The sequence below is a fragment of the Urocampus carinirostris genome, chromosome 16 (assembly GCF_059441175.1).
Source record: "Urocampus carinirostris isolate Australia breed hairy pipefish chromosome 16, RoL_Ucar_1.0, whole genome shotgun sequence".
NCBI lineage: Eukaryota > Metazoa > Chordata > Actinopteri > Syngnathiformes > Syngnathidae > Urocampus > Urocampus carinirostris.
Window position 1 is genome coordinate 21,101,546 of NC_142364.1, and position 20,887 is coordinate 21,122,432.

At 38.3% G+C, this 20,887-nt stretch overlaps 1 protein-coding gene across 3 annotated transcripts in view; it reads right to left on the reverse strand.

Moving 5' to 3' along the window:
• Positions 1-7,170: 7,170 nt before the first annotated feature.
• ctif (CBP80/20-dependent translation initiation factor) overlaps positions 7,171-20,887 on the reverse strand; it is a 56,029-nt gene continuing 42,312 nt past the window's right edge. For all 3 annotated transcript variants that reach the window (XM_088355982.1, XM_088355980.1, XM_088355979.1), the window contains 2 exons: positions 15,550-15,603; positions 7,171-14,065 (listed from right to left, as the gene is read on the reverse strand). In XM_088355982.1, the coding sequence (XP_088212108.1) occupies positions 13,841-14,065; positions 15,550-15,603 (279 nt within the window). In that variant the 3' untranslated portion in view covers positions 7,171-13,840. The remainder of the gene's footprint in view (positions 14,066-15,549; positions 15,604-20,887) is intronic.

Below are 20,887 nucleotides of genomic sequence, written 5' to 3' on the forward strand. Positions count from 1 at the left end.
ATCAACCACGTCTCTACCACCCTAACACTGAGAACTGGCTCCCCCCAAGGATGTGTACTGAGCCCCCTGCTTTTCACCCTCTACACCTCCGACTCCTCACCGACCCACCTCACAAACACAATTGTTAAGTACGCCGACGATACTACCTCGGTCGGCCTCATCTCTGAAGGGGACGAGGCGGCGTACAGGGATGAGGTGGAGTCGCTGACAACGTGGTGTTCGAAAAATCACCTCATACTGAACACCACAAAAACAAAATAACTTTTTTTTCTTGTGTAAATATTGGGTAAATTATAACCTTTATCTTCTTTGTTCCTTTATATTGTGTAAATTATAACCTTATATTCTTGTTCCTTTATCTTCTTTGTTTTCTTTTATCCTCACTGTTAAATATGAAACTGGAGTGCCACGTCCAATTTCGTTGTCACAATATGTTCAACCCATTTTTTAACAATCACAATAAATGTATATTTTATTCTATTCTATTCTATCACTTGCGCCCTCGTTAGCATTTGACAAAAAAAATATAAGCATAACATTTGTAATTAAAGAAAAACTTTTAAATTAGTATTCCTTTCATATACCGTTATCTCTATTTCTATGTGTAGTTGGTACGGGGTTTCTGACTCCCTCATAGTTTGCCAATATTTTGCATCCACCCTTACAAGGTGATAAGCGTCTTTGGACACCTTGATGCCCTGAATAACTTTGTATACAGACACTCCCCTACTTAAGACCATTTGGCTTACGTAAAACGGTAGATACGAAAAAAAAATGTTCAGGCTGTCTGTCGAAAAATATCTGGACATTGATCTTGTATTGTGTGCACCTTTTTCCGAATACAGGACAGTACTGTAGTTCTTTCCACCGCTACCGGCGGGTGGTGGCGCTGTGAGAGGACACCCAGCATCCACCCTGAAGAAGAAATCCGGCTTCTACTTCCTAGTTTGTGTACCTAACATGTACTGTATCGCTAGCACACTAAGGACTTTGATATTTTTATTGTTTAATATCTCGTGCATCCATTCAATGTGGTTGGTGTAAAATGTAAAGAAGAGGCGAGCTGTTTCTTTTGAAATGAAAGTGGAATAAGAAAGCTTGATGCGGTTGAGAAAATGGTCGAAACACTTTTTTCTGTCACTTTTTACCTCTTGGACCTCTTGATGCGCATCTCCCAAAAGTAAGTTAAACCTCACTTTATTTATCTTTATAGAGCATATTTTTTCATGAAATTTTATTTTTTTGGTACAAAACAATACAAGTTACTTGTACAAGCCTTAAACATACTTATATAAACCATAAATATACAAAATATCGCACTGAAGCAACTTCCGAACAAATTCAACTTACCAACGATCGTTCATAAGTAGGGCAGCGTCAGTTTTAAATTTGGTTTGATGACCTGAATCCTTTGTAAGTGATAAATATGCAAAAAAACAGAGAATTTGGGAACGGGGCAATACTTTTTCACGGAACCTTAGTAATAACATGTTATTTTAGAAAAACCTACCAAACTGATAGCTGCACAAAAGTAGTTCTCAGCTTCCAAAAGGTTGGTGCCCCCTGCTATAGAATAATGTCATACCTGTCAACCTCCAGGGCTCCATGCCCTTACAAAATGTTGTATTTTCCCTTACAAAATACAAAATAATCTTACACCATATTTTTTTTTTCAAACGTGTTTATTTATGTAGTTTAACATGTTATATTGTACATGTGTTTCGTTATATCATATATATCGTTAATTAACATTTTGTTGTGATATATTGAGTTGCTCGACATGAATGAGGTTTATTATAAAAAAAGTTCAAAAATGAAGGAGCTTGGACGTTCACTGTAGAAGGAAAAAATACATGCAAATATAATTAAATAGAATAATACATTTTCTTATTCAAATTATTAATTCATTTTCTGCATTAAATTATTGTTGGTAATTACTGATTAAAGGGATAACCACAAACCTGTCTTTTTTCATTTTCTCCTTTTATACTTCCTTTTTTTCTCAACTTCTTTATACAACAATAATGATATGTAATATAATGCATCAAAGCAAGTGAGCCGTTTGAGAGCCGGCTCTCTTTAATGAGTTGAGCCGAAAAAGCCGGTTCTCTAAAAAGAGAAGGACTTCCTTTCACTACATAACTACCACATAAAATCCGAGGCGGCAGATGCATGCGCACAGTGGCATCAAACCGCTCGCTTCGTTTGCAACGAAAAAAAAAAAAAACGATACTGAGATAGAGGCTACCGCGGCGAACTCGTTTGACTTGATTGACTTGCTGTTTCATCATAGTCGGTGTATACCGGATGGTACCAATGATTAACAAATTTGCGTTTTTCCGTACAGATTTTCTTGTACGTCGTACACGTCTTAAAATGTATAATAAACGTACTTTGTACGGCAAAAACGTACAGGCTGACAAGTAAGTAATGTTGCCACTTTTCATCTCTTGAGGAAGATTGTTGAACAGAAGATCGTTACCATCCACTGCGGGGTTAGGGCCGTCCCTATTTCAGTCTCTAGGTGCAAGAACCGGAACGGCTTTGAAGGTCCAGCAGCATCTGGGAGGGGGGGTGTGGCGAGCGTTTTGGCTCTATTTAAGCTTGATTTACTGACACAGGAGTTCCTGCGCCCTAAAAGGGCCGCCGAGACACTTCATTCAGGAAGCGTAGAGGTCGTGATATCATTTCCTGCGCTGCCAGGCCAGGAAACGGCGACACCGCTTTTCACTTTCTGTTCGGCTTGACATCAGCTCCGAAAAGTTTCCCTACTTTACAGCAAAAAAATCTTTGAAAAAAAAATTAAGTGGTCATGGCATCATTACATTCAGCTGTTTCTCAATAAAAAAGTAAATGAAGATTATTATATAAAGACAAAAACATTCTTTGAAGGTACTTTAACCCTATTTGGTGAACTAGTACAAAAGAATGTTTCCATGTTACCTACCATAAATTCTACATTAAAGAGCACATCGGATTAAGTCACGTGCTCAAATTCAAGAACAAAACTCTATTTTTCTCTTTGTAAGAGCCACAACGGATTTAAAATGGCGGGCTTGATCAGCCATAAAAACAAATTTATTCATGTCCATTTCTTACATTTTAAGCCCGGCACAACCTGGTTCCAACCGCGTGGGGAATTTAGCACAGACATGTTTTCCAGTTCAGCTGAGTTGTTTACGCCACCTGTTTTCGGATGATGTGACTATTCAAGATGGTTATTGCAAAGACAGGCACGGAAAGAAAACACTAATGAGGGCTGCGTTGTGTAAAATGTGAGCCTTAAATTTCTAGACGACAGCACCAGGGCAACTGTTCTTTGGAGAATAGTGCCAGATTGCAACACAGATTTGTCCTTTCGTTTTGTTGGTGGTTGCAATGGACCAAATTGCACTCACTTGTCATTGTCCCTCGAGATTTAAAGGACACTCCAGGGATATGACAGTGATGCCTTTAAGTTAAGAGAAGTGTAGCATTTTTGATATCTAACATCCACTGCTGTTTAATTCTGATGCATAAATTGAGGACCCGATTTTTGGGTGAAAAAGTTACCTTGAGTATGTTGTTAGGGTTTTGCTCCGTTTATATATTATATGAATAATGTTTGCAAAATCAGACTAATTTATGTTTAATGGCATCATAAATTCTACCAAATGTTTTGTACTTAGAGCCATACATTCTCAAAAAGAGCAGCTCGTCATTTTCCTCGGTGCCACAAAAATAAAAAACAGGGTTTGTACTACTTTTTCAAAGCAAAATTTTAGCGATTGTTAAGGACTGTAAAAGCCAATATCTTTTATTAAAAAAGAAGAAATCCGGTGTACATCATGCATTTTGCAAAGCTACATCTGTGATTTACATATGTGATTTCTAATCTTGAGTGTTTATTTATCAGGACATAGGATTATTAAATCTCGAGTTAATCACAAATATATATGTGGGTCTGAACAATGCATGTGAAAATCTTTTTTAGACAAATCTTCCCACATATAGGTATTGGGTTAACACATTTAGCTTATATTTTCAGTTGCATGGAGTTAAAATATACCACCATCTTATTTTGATGTAGATGCAAATATGTGACAGCATATTTGCACGGAATAATAATTTACAAGTTTTTGACATTTTATATATAACCTACAGCTCAATACTGGTTTTATTGCACAAATTGTCTTACCTTATATTATTTTATTTTTTTATTGTACAGATTTTCTTATTCCTATTTATGCATGGACTTGTGGTAAAGCTTAAATTTCGTTATACAGATGCTGCCCGACCTGCGAACGAGTTCCGGACGATCGTTCATAATTTGGATTTGTTCGTAAGTTGCTTCAGTGGGATATTTTGTATGTTTAAGGCTTGTATAAGTAACCTGTATTGTTTTGTACTAAAAATCAAAATTTCATGAAATAATATTCTCTGTAAAGATAAATAAAGTTGAGATTAACTTACTTTTTGGAGATGCCGTCAAAGAGGTCCTCCTCCGTGGTAAAAATAGGCCGAAAAAAAGCGGTCCGACCGTTTCCTCAGCCGCACCAACCTTTCTTATTCCACTTTTGTTTCAAAATTAACGGCTCGCCATTTCTTTTCACTTTATACCAACCATATTGTATGGATGCACGAGATATTAAATAATAAAAACGTCAAAGTTCTTTGCGCAGTAGCGATACAGTACATATTGTTATGATTACACTCGAACCAGGAAGTAAATGCCGGATTTCTTCTTCGGGGTGGACGCTGGGTGACCTCTCACAGTGCCACACAGCTATAGCGGCAGAGAGAAGCACTACAGTGTCGTCCTGTACTCAGAAAAAGAGGCACACAATACAAAATCTAATGTTCAGATATTTTTGGTCATTCCGAAAAAAATCTACCATTTTGCGTTAGTCGAATGGTCGTAAGTAAGGGAGCGTCTGTTCTCGTATAATGACAATAAAAGCATTCCGTTTTTTGAATGGCCCTTACTCAATGTCCATGATCAATGAGAAATCGTTACACTGATATACAATTTATAGTGCCCTGGTTAGGTGCAGCTTGCTCCTGTCCTTTTGGGCGCAACCCGTAAGAGGACAATTCCATACAAACTAATGCCAGCTGCCGTTAATCATGAAAAAAGAAAGGCAATGGCAAAACTAAGCCACCAGAGAGCGCTGTCAGTTCATTTTTAAGCACTCGTTGAGAAACCTTGAAGACAATTTCAAGCATTTCACTCAAAATACAAGCGCTTTGCAATCCCTGAAAACCCAGTTTATAATTCAAGCATTTTCAAGAATTTCAGCATCCTTATGAACCCTCCAGTAAACCGCACCATATCTTAAACCACAGTGTTTAAAATGCAACAAAAAAGAAGCGGTCTGCCGTCTGAAATTTACGGTACCTCGCTAAGAGTTCAGGCTGCAGCAATTTGCATCCCTTAAATGCTTCCGTGTATCTAAGAAAACATGCGTAGCTTTTCCGGGACAATGATTCTGAAATAACAAGTCTTGCGGCGTGGCTGGGAAGGCGAGAGGTCCAGAAGGTCGAGCTGGAAGCTGCCGGGAGCCCACGATTATTGATTTTTCTCAGAGAAGAGTGTTTCTGCAGGCCAACATCTGGGGAGAAGCTTCTTAACTCGACTCTCTTCCGCGCCTTGTGGCCTCAGTGACCTCCAACTAAGAAAACTGAGTGCGCTTTTTGTCCCCACCCCCATATTGTGTGTTGACCAGGAACAGGAGTGTCAAGTCCATTAACAGAACTTCATAGCACTTTAAAATAGACATCAAGTTAGGAGTGGCAACTCCCACAATGTGAGTTTTCAGATGAACTGTTTATTATCGTGCTCTGCACTGCCGTCCCCATTTCAGGCTCAAGGTGTTTGAGCACCCTGCTATTTTGCTATTTCTCCCAATTAAAAATCATGGAGGGGTCTGACATTTTCATCGTAGGTGCATGTCCACTGTGAGACATTAACTTGACATGTGCTGGTTTACTTTCTTAGAATCATTGAGACCCCACGAGGTGAAGGATTTTGTACATTTGACTATAAGGGATTTTATACGATTGAATACAAGTTACATTTATTGAGTGCAAAGAAGCAAATGCAGAATGTTTTGGCTGGAGAATTTTGATAACAGGACTCTGACGGGGGACGGCAGGCGATGTTTTGAGAACAAGGCCCTGATGACATGGAAACGCTCGGTGTTGATTTGGTTAATTACAGACATCGCGGCACTCTTCTCTGAGATGGTGGGGCCCACATGGGGGCTTTCCTGGCACGCCCATGGGAGGAGCCGGCACACCAGCTTGCGGAAAAAAACGTGTGTGGAGAGAAGGAAGCAGAAGGTCGAGAGAGGAGGCTTGACAGAGACAACACTAATTCGGCCATAAGCGATGGAGTTCACTTCGCTAAATTGTTTAAGAAATTAAATCTGCCCCCTTGTGGAAATGCCGGTCTCTTGTTCATCTTTTCCATCAAGAAACGAGCGCGCATTGTTGGGTGAATGTAAGTTGTGTTTGGTTAATGGTGTCAGATAACTAATTCGAACAATTTGGTAAACGATACATTTTAATATTAAAACCTAACGTCACTCACCCCAGCTCAAAACATGTTCTTCTCAGATCTATACAATTCACGTAGATCACACTTTTTGACTTGAAAATGGTGAATTTACACTAAAGTTGAGATATTTTCATACCAGAATCCTTCATATCAAGGCAAGGGCTACAAACTTGCTGCTTGGGGGCCAAAATTTGAGTTTGAGATTTCTGTTTTAAGTGGACTGACAGTAAATGAGTCATTATACAAATGGACGAAGCTCCTTTTAAAACTGAAGTGGAGGTTTCCTTGAAAAAGTTTTGTGCTGGGCACAAACATGCCCCGGGGCTTTACATAAAGGGGCGATAAAGTCCAAGGCCGCGTAAAGAATTAGCGCTCACAAGTGTCGCGTGGCTGACGTGCGACGCAGTAACGGCCGGCATGTAAATGAGGCCGGCATTGTTATGGCGAAGACCCACCGCCGTGCCGCCTTTCTGCCGCACTTCTGCCTCTAATGACCCTCCAAACAATGTGAGCGTCTGCCAGTTTTTTTTGTCTTCAGGGAAGAAAAAAACCCAACGTTTTGTTTCCACCGCGTCCTTTTTGTCCTGTTTTTATATTCCACAAACTCTGGATGAAAGAGCAAAACAAACACCGACTGGAGCTCATTTTTAATATTCATGGCAATATGCAAACCGGGTAGGTGGGTCAATGAGCACAAACAGGGAGGGGTCCCCACCCCCCTTCTGCTTTTTGCATAACAAAACTTGCATGGGTAACTAAACCACAGTAATCCCACCACTCAAGCTAGGTATTACATTTGCTTCACAAGTTCTGTTTCACCGCATTTTACATATGATTTGAAATTAAATAGAAAGCTGATAAAATAACAAAACATGACAAAAAACACGTCACCGATCGTCATGATCGTCCAACTGCTCCATTACACATGATCTTAATTCTTGATGCAAGACAGAACAAATAAGAACAATAACACATATAAAAACACTATGCGTAAGAACAAGCATGTACACTGTTGTTAGTGTTGCTGAATGTCACATGCTAAGCTAAATGCTAAATCTAGCTATAAGGCCGGATTTATTTGGCTTTTGGGCTACTCGCAGGGTTCCTCCAACTAATCATGGCTATATTCAAGCATTTTTAAAGACTTTCAAAGCCAATTTTCCAATTTCTTCAACGCCATTAAAAGAATAAATCCAACGTGAATCAATCCATAGCCCTGTTGTTTGAGATCACTGAGTGCTGACTGTAGGAAAAAGAACAAGAAAATTTGATCAATCCGGAGCCAAATTCTAAACCAGCAGCTAGCATTTACTGAATGGGGAAATGGAAAATAAAACAGTTTCTTAGACCCAAAGAGTGTTTGCTGCCTTCTCTGTTTGGTCCATATTGTATCAAGTTTTCTTGGTCTTTTCCTTACTGACAGCACTCTTACATCAAATTGTAGAGTGAAAGTCAATTCTTCTAAAGTTTAACTTATGTGTGAACTAACGTGTGTTGGCGTCATTTTTAAACACACTTGTTTTTTTTTCATCATTCAATGCGTGGTCAATCAAGTCAGTCAGACGAGAAACATGCCATCAAATATTTACAACCTTTACCCAGAATTCAAACCTTGAAAACACATCCAAATTTAAGCATTTTCTAGGATTTCAAGCACCCGTACGAACCCTGTACTCGTCACTGTTCAGTTTGCTTGTAAGGCACTAAAAAGAACCTCGACTGGTGCCACATTTTGGGTTGAAGTTCGAGGTGGACATCAATCACAATCAAACACGATGAAAATTCAAAGGAATATTACAACTTGATTTGTGTACTTTCACGGATTTTATTGGAACATTAACATTAGGATATTTGTGGTACTGTTACAGTAAAGTATTTTCTGAAAATCAGATTGTAACAATTTCACAGAAATGTTATACCTCGCACTATGACTGTGTGCTAGCATAACTTTGTGAATAATTGATATTTATATCTCTATACTTACACATAAAATAGGTTGTGATGTTTCCATATTATCTACTTCCAAGTTTATTTTATTCTTTCTAAAGTTCACATTTATTCTGGTAACCTCATGAGTTTTGCATTTTTGCGGTTTGTAACATTGTGACTTTAATACAACCTACTCCTCTGTAGAATAAAAATAAAATTCATCACATTCCCCCAAAAAAAAATTTACGACAAAACAAATGGTTTCATTTTCCCTTTTTTTGCTGTATCATAAAAATCTTGATAGCTTTTGGACTTCACGACTGCTACTTTAATCGTAAAATTAGCTAATGTAGCTATATAACAGAGCTGCCAAATATTAAAAGTCGTATGCAAGAATTTTTGCATAAGGGGGAACAAAATCTTAGTAGCATTTAAGAGTGCAAATTTTAGGTTGAAAATCGTTTTTGGACAATGTTATTACAAATAAAAACAGCAAGATTTACTGATTCTTCTATAATATAGAAGCTTCAGATGGCCTTTGTTTAAAGATGCACTGGGAATGCACTGAACTAGCCTTTGTATTCAAACCGAGAACGGACTCTAGTGGGGTAAAAATGAACATAGCTAGATTTTTATTCAATTTTATTAGTTTTCGAATAATATGTGTATTTCGTAATTTGCTATAAACTGGCGTAGAAAACTACGGAAGACTCTCAGTATTTGGTAGCTCTGGTTTACACAATTCCGACGTGTTTTTCCCTGTTATTTTTAATTTAATCCAGGTAATATTTAAAGTTCGTTTAAATTGATTTCCTGCTTATCGTCAAAACTAATACCTTTTTTTCCCTGTAAAATTTTAACACGGAACATTTGTACATTTTAAGTCTTGATGCTTATTTTCTTAATTGATTTTTTTTAAAGCAGAAGACTTAAAGATGTAGATCTTGCTTACTCCAAATTGTTTGCATGCCAGCCCTTAGGGTATAATAATGGAAAAAAACATTTATAGGGGAAGCCACCCAATAATTGGTTCTAATATATTTACAACATGTTGACAAAATTGTATTGTTAAAAACAAAATCCATCTGTTGTTATCAAACCAAATGATATTTCCAGCTCAACAAACACAATGTTGAGATAAAAATATCAGAGTTGATTTCCCCTTTAAATAAAAAGCACTGACTTAAGAGTTTCAGGGTTTCAAGCGCAACATACTTGTTCCTGAAGCCATGAAATTCAAATTCAAAACACAGCCAACTGGCATCATTTTGTACATCCGTGGTCACAGTGGCAACTGGCACATTATCTGTTCCTTCAAAATATGCAACTCCGCTGTGTTAAATATTGTTGTTTTGCCCCCAATTACATTTCATTTGATTACTTAAAATACAGTTAATATACTGAAAGCATACTACAGGGAGCCCATTCTTTGCCACAGGGCCAATCATAGCATAAGTTAGCTTTACATATATGTGTATAGAAATATTTTGTCTTGGCTATGTGGTTTTTAAAATACACAGGTTAATAAACGTCATTACTCCTCAAACACAATAAAACGATCAAATAGTGTCAATCCGTCACACACGTCAAATATTCAGGTTGGCTGCGGGTAAATGTCAGCTACACTTCATTTCTATTGTTTTTTTTTTCCCCGTTCTAGATTCTTTCCGCCCCAAAAGTGTTATTTTTTCTAGGCTCAACAATAGCTTCCTTTGACTGCAGGGAGGTTTCCTATTCGTGTGATGTTTGTCCAAAGCAAACGTCGCACAAAGGTGCAAACAACTCAAAACGTGTGCAATAACGCCGTCCGACCCCATCTCATATATACATGTTGAAAATATGCAAAACAAGGATTATGAATGTACACCAAGGAGTATTAGCGCCACACTAAAAAAAGAGAGAATAGTGGATCCTGATCCCTCTCAGTTTTTCACAACATCATGACTGCATTCCTATAACAGTTACTGAGAATAGGCAAATTCTATTTTTGAACAATTCTGACATTTTTGTGTTTCACCATTTTGCGCAACATAGGAAGATAGTTCTAATTTTACATTTTTTATTTCAACTACACATTTTGGTTGTAATATGAAATTCCTATCTATGAGTGACTGATTCAATAATACATATCGGCAATATTATGTCATGACATGTTTGATCCTCACGTTTCCTGCAATATTGAAGCTTTTTGTCATATTACGACTTTATTGTACTCAGGTTATGTATGTAATTTTGCAAACTAAAATGTAGATTTGCCGAATCTTTCAATTCATATTTCTGTTATGGTTTTAAAATCCCTATTTTTTCTTATGACTTAACAATTGGACTTCATATTCAAAGTACCTATCCTACTTGACAAGTACTCATAATATTGATTTAACCTATTTTTCTTTTGTTGTGTAACTTCTTCTCTTATTGTTAACTTCAATAGACAATGTTTTTCCTTTTTGAAATTAGGCGTTTTCTCATAAAACAATATAATTATGCCATCTGATTAAAAAAATCTCAAATATCTTCGTAGTGGTAGGTAGATTAAAACATCTCAAATTACGTTCTTTCAATTCCATTTAATGTATTCTTACGACACAACTGCTTTCTTAAAGCAATGAAACATATCATGTTAGGTGTAAATATAAGGGGAAAGTACGTAGATTCACTTTTGTGTCCTGGAATTTAAAAAAAAACAAAAACTCTATTAAGACCTTGGTGTTGTTATGTTTCATTGCAAAATGTACTTACCTATTCATTCGCAAAATATTTGAACTTGCTCCCATCTCTTCAGTCAAGTCAAGTCATGTTTACTTGTATGGCCATTAATCATAAGGAGTTTCAAAGGGCTTCACAGACCACTGATTATTGCAAACTACAGACTATTATTACACAATCCCCTGATCTAAAACCTACATGAGGGCAAGGAAAAACTCAAAACCTCAACATGAGGTAAATGAAGGAACTTTGAGAAGGGACTGCACATGAGGTAATCCCCCTTCCAGGATAACCAGGCTTTAGGAGATCATAGTGTTCACAACCTTTTACCTGACATGACATCTCCTCTTTAAATTCATGTAATATTGAGACTGTCTCTATATGAGAAAATGATGACATTAAAAGTTTTCTATTTGCTTGTTTTCCTACTCGTCTACAACAAACCCAGGGTCCAATGATAACCATTTTATCACAAATTTATGTCGTTTTTCACATATAATTGCAATGTATTTGGACAGCATCTCACATATTTGCAATTTTATCGTCATGTTAGGAATTTTTTACTTTCTGTGTGGCGTTAGTACTCCTTTTGAAAAAAAAAAAACAATATTAAAATCAAATGGTTATAATAAATAAACTGTTACCAATTCATGAACGTGCATGTGCATGGCTCGGTAGACAACAACAAAAGGTTCAACAGCACTATGTGTTGTTTTTTTTAATACTCATCTAATGCTTATGAACCCCCCTGGTTTCCCCTTTTCAAGTGGGGAGTGGGCTTCCGTGCATGTGTGCGCAAGTGTGTTTTTGTGTGTCTCGCAAGGGCTCAAGCCGCCATCTGCCGCCCTACTCGAGCCAGCCTGATCCTTATCCCGAGCCCAGCCTGGCCCAGCAGGCCCGCTGTCTCGTCCTAACAAAAAGGCTTCCTGCTAAGGGAGGGAGACAAAGAGTTAGGGCGGGGATGGGAGCTTGCATCGGGAGGGGGGTTTGCCGCAGGCGTGCAGAAGTCCCGCGGCAGGACCTCCTGACCTGGGGGGTCCCTGCGGAGAGGAGGGCAGACAGCACAGACAGACACCACCGTGTCTGCTCCCTGCCTCCATTTTCTATCTTTTATCAGCCAGGAGGGCTGGAGGATGGAAAGGGAGGATGAGGCGAACGACAAGAAAGACAAAGCCCCCACCTGCCACCCCCTAACACCAACACTAAAAACATCTCTCCATAGACCCCTTTCCGTGTTTGTAAACAAGTGTGACGTAGTCTAGCTGCGTGCGCATTGTTAAGGCAGAACTGCGGAATACATGTCAGTTTATACCAGCCAATTGACAGGAAAGTATCTTGGGTCCTAGATTGTAACATCTCAGATAAGCACCAAGCATGCCAAGCAGGGAGATAGCAACTTTGTTTTAGTGATTAAAGTCACAGACATGGATTGTGTAAAACACTTTATGGAGCTTTTCAACTCCAGTCCCAACTGGGTAAGTAACGTGTAAAATACCTTTTTATGACAGCAAGTTAAATGGACGAAAAATGTGTTTTAGGTGACCAGTTCATATTTAAAGTTGCTTAATTAACGCATAAGTTAAAGGTGCTGTCTGGAATTTGAAATAAATTCTACTTGATGACCCCATCTTCCGGCTTAAGTCATCATTGCAGCCTCTGTAAAGCTCCTTGTGCGGCACATGCAAGTCAGTGTATTCCTTAGAGGCGCTCGAATAAACTTTTTCATCATTATTGAGGTTTGGGTTTTCATTTGGACTGTATATTAAATTTCTTTCACAATTTTCATTCTACACTAACAAAACAACACTGGGATGAGCATGAAATCACTCTGCACTGCCCATCCTCCTTTTCTGCTTCCTAATGTGTTGTGTGTCCCAGAACAGTGTTGCTAAAAGTAAGATAGGAACAGAACCTGATTATAAAGCCTATTTGAACTCAGTTGGGATTTTTTAACACATACTTGATAGAGAATAAATTATACTTTAAATTATTTAAGGACACCCTAAACGAATAATGTAAAATTCTAACTCATATATATGTAATAATGATATCAACAAATAATCACTAATGAGGATTGTTAACAATATAAAAATGTCATATTATTATTAAATATGGATTATAGAAAGTATACATTACTTATAATGTTAATCATATTATATTATTGATGTTATAATTATTATTAAAGATCTAATAGCTAATTCAAGTAGTAATTTGCAAACGTACAGGCTATAGCAGGCAATTGAAGCAAACGCTGAGCATTCAGCCAACACTTATGATGCTTACACTTACTAAGGCATCTGGCATTCAAGTACATCTTACTAATGATGTCTCCGGTCAAGTCAGTTATTTTAATGGCTTGCAGCCACAGGCTTCTACGGTGCTTTTCAAAATTCCTCTGGGAATTGCAGAAAAAAAGTGTTCCTCAAAAATTGTTATTTGTAAATTGTGACTCTAAGAATGCTACTCAACATACCAATGTCCTCTCGCTCCATTCAAACCCTTACTGCTACTCCCGCTTTTTTGGATCAACAATGCGCACGCATCCCATCCCGTGATCCGGTGATGACGCAGGCTGGAAAGGGGTCTATTCCCAACAAATGCCGCTGCCGTCTTACGCTGCCCCTTGTGGATGAAACCTCATTGTCCAAATTGATGTTCTGGGCGCCTCTAGGCCGTGGCGACCGTGAGTTTATGGATGGTGCGGTCGTAGTACTGCGTGGTGAGCGTCTCGAGTGGGCTCCAATGATGTGCTTGTAGCTCGACTACCTCCATCAGCAGAGAGCGTGTAAGCGGCGACTCGGACGGACACAGCATCTTGTCCCGAACGGCGGTGAGAAGTTCCGTCATCATTTCGGGCAGCTGCTCCTCCAAGAGGCGCCCGGCACTCTGCAGCTGTACACCAGCAAGGATCAGCAGGTTTTATTTATTCTCAATCGTTTTTGAGCATATAATTTCATAAAGCACATTTCAATTCTTGAAAACACAAGATTAAATTTCAAGCATTTTCAAGGCAGGGTTCCTCCAGCTTAAGGTGAGTTAAATTCTATATTTTTAGGAATTTTAAATTTAACACCAAGTCAACAAAAGCCCCACAATTGAAACAAATATTTCTTGCACAAAAACATTGTGCCTCTAACACGTTACCTGGCACACGTTTCAGCCCTGGCAAAAAAACGTTGGTCAGACTGCCACTCCTCATTAAAGTGACACATTCCGGGTATGGTCCAAAGTGTTCAAAGTTGCTGTGTATTGTCGGTAGACCTAAGACAATCGTCTGCACTGAAAGACCCGACTGAGACCACATAACCATTTTAATAGTTCCATTATTGTGGTCACGCCATGTTGCCACCAAAGTAAATTGGTGAATTATAAAAAGACAATATATACTAAGTTGTTTTAATCCAAACAAATGTAGATCTTAATAATGTGTTCACAAAACTTTCAAAAATTTAATTTAAGGCATTTTAATGCCAATTTTAGAATAATAAATTCAACGAATTTAGGCTTTTCAAGAATCTGCAGCAAACCTGAAAGGACTTCAAGGACCCGAACGAACCCCGCTTGAGACACATGATAAATAGAAAATGTAAAAACAAAAAGAGATACAATTTACGTTAGGTTAAAATACTCATATCATAATGTAGAGAAATTAACAAAAAAGTAAAAAATCTAAGAATGAAAGACAGGGTTCATACAACTTTTTCATGGCCAAATTTAAGCACTTTCTAAGGACATTCAAATTATCTTTCCAAATTCTCAAGTACAATTATAAGAACAAATCCAGAGTAAATTATGCACAAGCCACAAATATATCTGCGATTTACATATGTGCTTTTTAATTTTGCGTGTGCCCTAGTCAGGACATATAGTTGTACGATTGTAGATTGAATAAATCACAAATATACTTGTGGATCTGAACAATACATGTGTAAATCATTTTGAGACAAATCGATCCAACCACGCACTTTGCCGCTGAAGTACAAACGGCGCTGAAGTTCAGCTTCGGGTTTACTTCGCACACGGTCCCTCAAATCAAGTTAATCGGTCGGGTTTGGCCTGGTTATGGCTTTCATTCCGGGTTGGATTTTTTAGGCCTGATCTTACCTCTACACAGAACCTTAACATTGGTACATTTGTTTTACAAATTATTTTTGTAAAAAATTGTATTCGATTAAGCAATGTTTTGCACTACACTAAATACGGTCTAACAGTACACCGCACACTGGTTGAGAAAAACTGCTTTATTCCACAGTTTAATTCGGTATAATACTCCCACCTACAGTTGAACACAATAAAAGTTAAACACACCATCACTAAGTGTTCCTTTGACCTAATATTTTTAACTACTAAGACTACTTAACTGTGTTATGTCTCACCTCCAATGAGCAGCACAGCACCGCATCTTCCTTAACGTCTTTGGACTGCAGCAACTACATGGGACAAGAACAGACACAGCACCAAATGAGACCAAGGCCGATGCGATGCATGGGTAGAAAGACGACCTACTAAATAAGATTCAACAGCACTTTATTCTATGGACTTTTTTGTCGTAGTGCTGTTCTGGTGGTGCTCATCAGTAAGTATCAAGCCTCTGGGAATTATTTCAGTATGATATATCAACATTAGATGGCAGGAGTGGGTTTTTGTCCACACAGAGTAAGCCAAAATGTTTCTTCCTTTTTCCGGCAAATGAGTGAGTGTAGGTGGCCCCAAATGGCGAGTAGGCGTAGTGAATCACGAGATATGGATAAATAGCAATAAGGCAGTTAACTCTTCAACAGACCTTATTCCTTTCATAAAAAAGAATGATAAAACCCATTGTGGTTGTCTGGTCAGGGAGGGATGACGTTTTGTGCATGTCAGCATACCGATCTTCTCTCGCGATTGTCATGGTGACCGACATCGTGCGATCACATCACCGGAAAAATGGGGCACTGAAAAGTTCGTGCAACGTTCATGCATAAGCTCAATATTCTTGCAATAAAATGTTAGTTCGCAAGGAAAAAACATTTGTTTAGAAGAGGTTCCACAAATGTGAAAAAAGCAACAAATGGCAATTTCTGCTTGAAATGCATCCTTTCACAAAAAACTTTTTTTCTTGAAATCAAGTATTAAAATGTTGTTTACTAAAAAATGGTAAACGCTAGAAACATGTTTTACTTCTAATGAAAGACGAGGGGTTCAAGCCTTCTTTTGATATGTCCTATGCGCAACTAGCTAAAAAACAAAATTTTCTGTAAAAATTGGCTAGCATCGGCTTTCCCAATTTGGGGAAAAGAAATAAACAACAAAAAGTCTGGTATTGAATGATTAATAGAGCAGAGAAAAGCATGTCACATCTGCGAATTAACAAGTTCAATTTTTGAAAAAAAAAAAAAAAAAAAAGCATAACAAATCCTATATAAAAGAGATAAACATTACAAGAAAGGCAGATCATATGTTACGCCTTTCTGCGACACCTTAACGAGCGTGGATGGACACCGTGACGATTCCACATAGGCCGGTTGATCTCCTAATGAGTTCTCTGGGGGACTTCATCACAGACGTTTAACTTAACTGCAGCTAGAGATAAGCCATTCTTCTATGAAACAATCTGAATGATTTTGGTTTCGTTTTATATGAAAAAAAGGAACAAAGTTGACAAGCTGGGAGGTGAGGTCTGCTCAATCTTATGTAACTAAGCAGGGAAAGCCTTGGAAATCACTTATAATTCCTGTTTAGTTTGCTCCCCAGCGCATAGATATACCACACAGCATCCTAATTACATATGACATGAAAAATAAAAAGTAAGGCAGCTGTGATTTCCTGCAAAAACGAAAGAAGAACATCCATATTCATACGCATAAATCTGTCGTCGTCACGGATCAAACGCCGACATATTTGATGCGTCAGAAGGATAAAACCGGTGTGTTTGACAAAGAAACATGTCACTGATTGCTTTGTCAAAGAAAGCTCAGAGGGGACGCGTCAATTTCCCTCTGAGATGCAAACACGTTTTTCATCATAGCGCTAACACGAATGTCGTCAGGAAGTGTTGGAATTCGGAAGACTTCAAATGGGCTTCCAATAGTTGCATAGCAACACTATTTCTGGCTTTGGGAAAAGCCATCAAGTATTAGTCTTTTTCCATCACATCCACTCCACTTAAGTGCACCAAACTAAAAGCCCACAATGGACACTTCATTAGATACACACACAAAAAAAGTCATGGCACACCACCAAAGAAAATGTCATCAATAGTGAATACATGAATAAATCATTAAATGCCAGACGTTTCTCCAGAATGGGAAGAGCTGGGGCAATTCAATTTTTGCCAATTTGACTCAATGGTTAAGGCCTACTGATTTTTTTGTTCTGTGGCTACAGTGCTGTTTAAAATATTAGCAGTGCAATGTGACTTACCAGAATATTCAGATTCAGATATACTTTATTGTCATTCTAGTACACGTGTATACAGAACGAAATGTCGATACATCTGACCCGCACAGTTTCCTTGAATGTACAGCTATAAATAAAATGTTGTATTGAGTTGGAGTATTGAAGTACTAATAATATACTAAATAATTATGGCTATGTATAGTATTTTACAGTAGTGCAAAGAGTGCAAGAGGAGCAGCTAACCAGATGTGCAAAATGGGCAGTCAGGTAAACAGTAACAGTAATATCTCAGGTTTTTAGTATATTTGTTATTGTTACATGCCAAACAGGTTACCAGTAGGTGGAGTATTCTCAGAAAACCAACTAGACTCAAGTTTCATAAGAGGTACGCTCCAAAGGCTGTGCAATTGGAAAAATAGTTAAAAAGGGTGTGTTCAAAAGGTAGTAGTGTCTGCTGTTGACTGTAAAAACTCAAAACTATTTTGTATTTACAAAAAAAAAGGTAGGATTTAGCAATCTTTTTTAATAACTGCTTAACATCTGTGTGGCAAAGAGTCAACCAACTTGTAGTATCTTACAATTGTCATTTCACTCCATGATTGCTCAAAAACATTCCACAATTTATTTACATTTCTTGGTTTTGCTTCACAAACCGCATTTTTTAAAACCCCACAAATTCTTGATTGGATTGAGATATGGGATTTTGGCTGGCCACTCCATAACATTCATGTTATTGGTTTGGAACCAAGACTTTGCTCGTCTACTGGTGTTTGGGGTCATTGTCCTGTTGAAACACCCATTTCAAAGGCATGTCCTCTTCAGCATAAGGCAACATAACTTCTTCAAGTATCTTGACATACACAAACTAATCCATGGTAAGCAATAAATGGGCCTAACACCAAAGCAGGAGAAACATGTCTAGACCATGATACCTAAACCACCATGCTTCACTGTCTTCAATGTGTACTGAAGTTTGAACTCAGTTTGGGTGTCGTCTCACACACGGTCTCTGGCCCCTGAATCCATAAAGGATAATTTTACTTTCATCAGTTTGCAAAATGTTCCTCCATTTTCTTTAGGCCAGTTGATATGAATAGTAACCTCTTCTGCACATGTCATTTTTCTTTATCAGAGGGACTTTACTTGGGATTCTTGAAAAAATGTTGCTTTGCACAGACGTCTTCCAACTGTCACAGCACTTCCAGGTAACAGCAGACTGTGTTTGATCATCCTGGAGCTGATCATTGGCTGAGCCTTTGCCATTCTGCTTATTTTGTGGTCCATTTTAATATTTGTCTGTCGTTGTCTTCCGCGTGTGTCCGCTTTTTCTACCCATTTTAAGGCAATGGAGATCATTTTATCTGAACAGCCAACAATTCTTTGTTCTTCTTTCTCATTTCTTCTCCCTCCAATCAACTTTTTAGTCAAAAAGCGCCATTCTTTGCAGCGGTGTCTCGAACGACCCAGTTTTCTCAAATGCATGTTCAACCTGTGGTGGCTTCATCATTTTTAAATAGGCGCCCCCGGATTCAAACCTGTATTTGTTTTTTTCTTCCCCAAAATTGATGAACTCAGAGATTTGTTGCTACACTGCTATTTTTCTGAACACACCCCTTGAATCTATTTGCCCAATTGCACAGCCTTCTGAGCGAGTGTAATATGAATGATGGGTCTTGTTTTTTTCTGAGAATCTACTGTACCTACAATAAAAATATACTAAACACAGGGATATTCTGGTTAGTCAAATTGCACTGCTATTATTTTGAACAACACTGTATATAGGCATAGAACATACCAAAAGAAATTCTCAAACCTCATCTTTCATTGGAAAAAAGTATTTTTCTATCTTTTACCAGTTTGGTAAACAACAGTTGAACATTGCTAAATTTCTTGCAAATACTCAATCCAAGAAAGGTTCTGAGAAAAACCAGCGTTTTGTGAAAAAATGTATTCCAGGCAGAACATTCACTTTGGTGCTTTTCTGGGGCAATTTGTTATACCTTGAATACCCCTACACACACAAACTCATTCGCCGGAAAAAGGAAGTGGAGGCTTCCTCAATATGTGGACAAAGGTCTGACAAAGCCAATCGTGCCATTTAACAGTGATTTATCATACTGAAATAATTTCCAGAGACGTGATACTTACTAATGAGGAGCGCCAAACTCTTTATTATATTTTTAAAAACTGAAACAAGAAAAACGTATTCTTAGACACAATGCTTCTGTTATGTGTTACGTTGTGGCATTAAATGAGTTAATGGCAGAAAAGCAGCAACTTGCTTTAAACTTAAATGGGTGTTTAAGCCAAGTTCAGGGCAACTTCATCATAATTCACCTGCTCCCTCTTGGCCAACAAAAATGGTCACCAGTAATCTCCTTATTTACTTCCCATAAATGGACGATAACGGATAATCAATAAAGAAATTGAAGTCATGGGAATGGAAGTGTGTGCCGTATTCGCTGATACTTCAGTCGGCAAACTTACAATAAGTGTTAGAGTTTTTCCGGAGAAACAAGTTTCCTGTGATAAGAAATGAATCTAAAAAAGCTAAACAAATACGCTGTATGTTCCCCCTTAGTCTTTCCTACATAACAACAGGCCGTGCATCAATTATTCAAGCTTGTATTTAAGCCGACCGCAAGAGGAAGTTGTTTCTGTCCCGCGCTTTTGCTGCAGCAACCTGCTGATACTTGATCTAATATTAAGAGACAAAGATTCCTTTTACAGTTCACTTGTTTACGCTGTGAGGAAAAATGTGTAAAAACTAACAGATAAACTTCTTGTCCTCCAAAAAACTGAAGATTCATCATCGATGGCGACTTACACTGCAAGAGTTGAATGCCAATGGTTCAAGGCGATTGGTATGATGTGTGAACTGCCGCTTGGCGTTTCGGGCGCATTTTGCAGCCGTCACATGCAACCATTACAAGGTGTGGCACTTAATATATGTCCAATGCTCCCGGTAGTATCTCCCTGCAGGTGCCCCGCTAATGAAAAAGAGTGGACAAACCCACTCTTCGGAACCTCTACTAAATGGATGAGCTCTTGCCACGCATTTTGGCGGTCATTGCGGAGCACTTAGCGGCCAATAAGCAGATATTTCCCCTGGGGCTGACCACAAAAGGAGAATGAGGGCCAGGTGTTTGAGTAAAAACTGGTGCTAATGTGGTTGGCTATCAGCACTTTTCTTTGGTTGACTTTAAATGTCATTTGGTTTGCTTTTTATAGGAAGGGGGTGGTGATGCCCATACACTAAGGGTCAGCAACAAGCAGCTCCAACACTGTTTGGCGCTCTTTCAAAAAGTTTGATAATGGAATATGATAGGGTTTCTG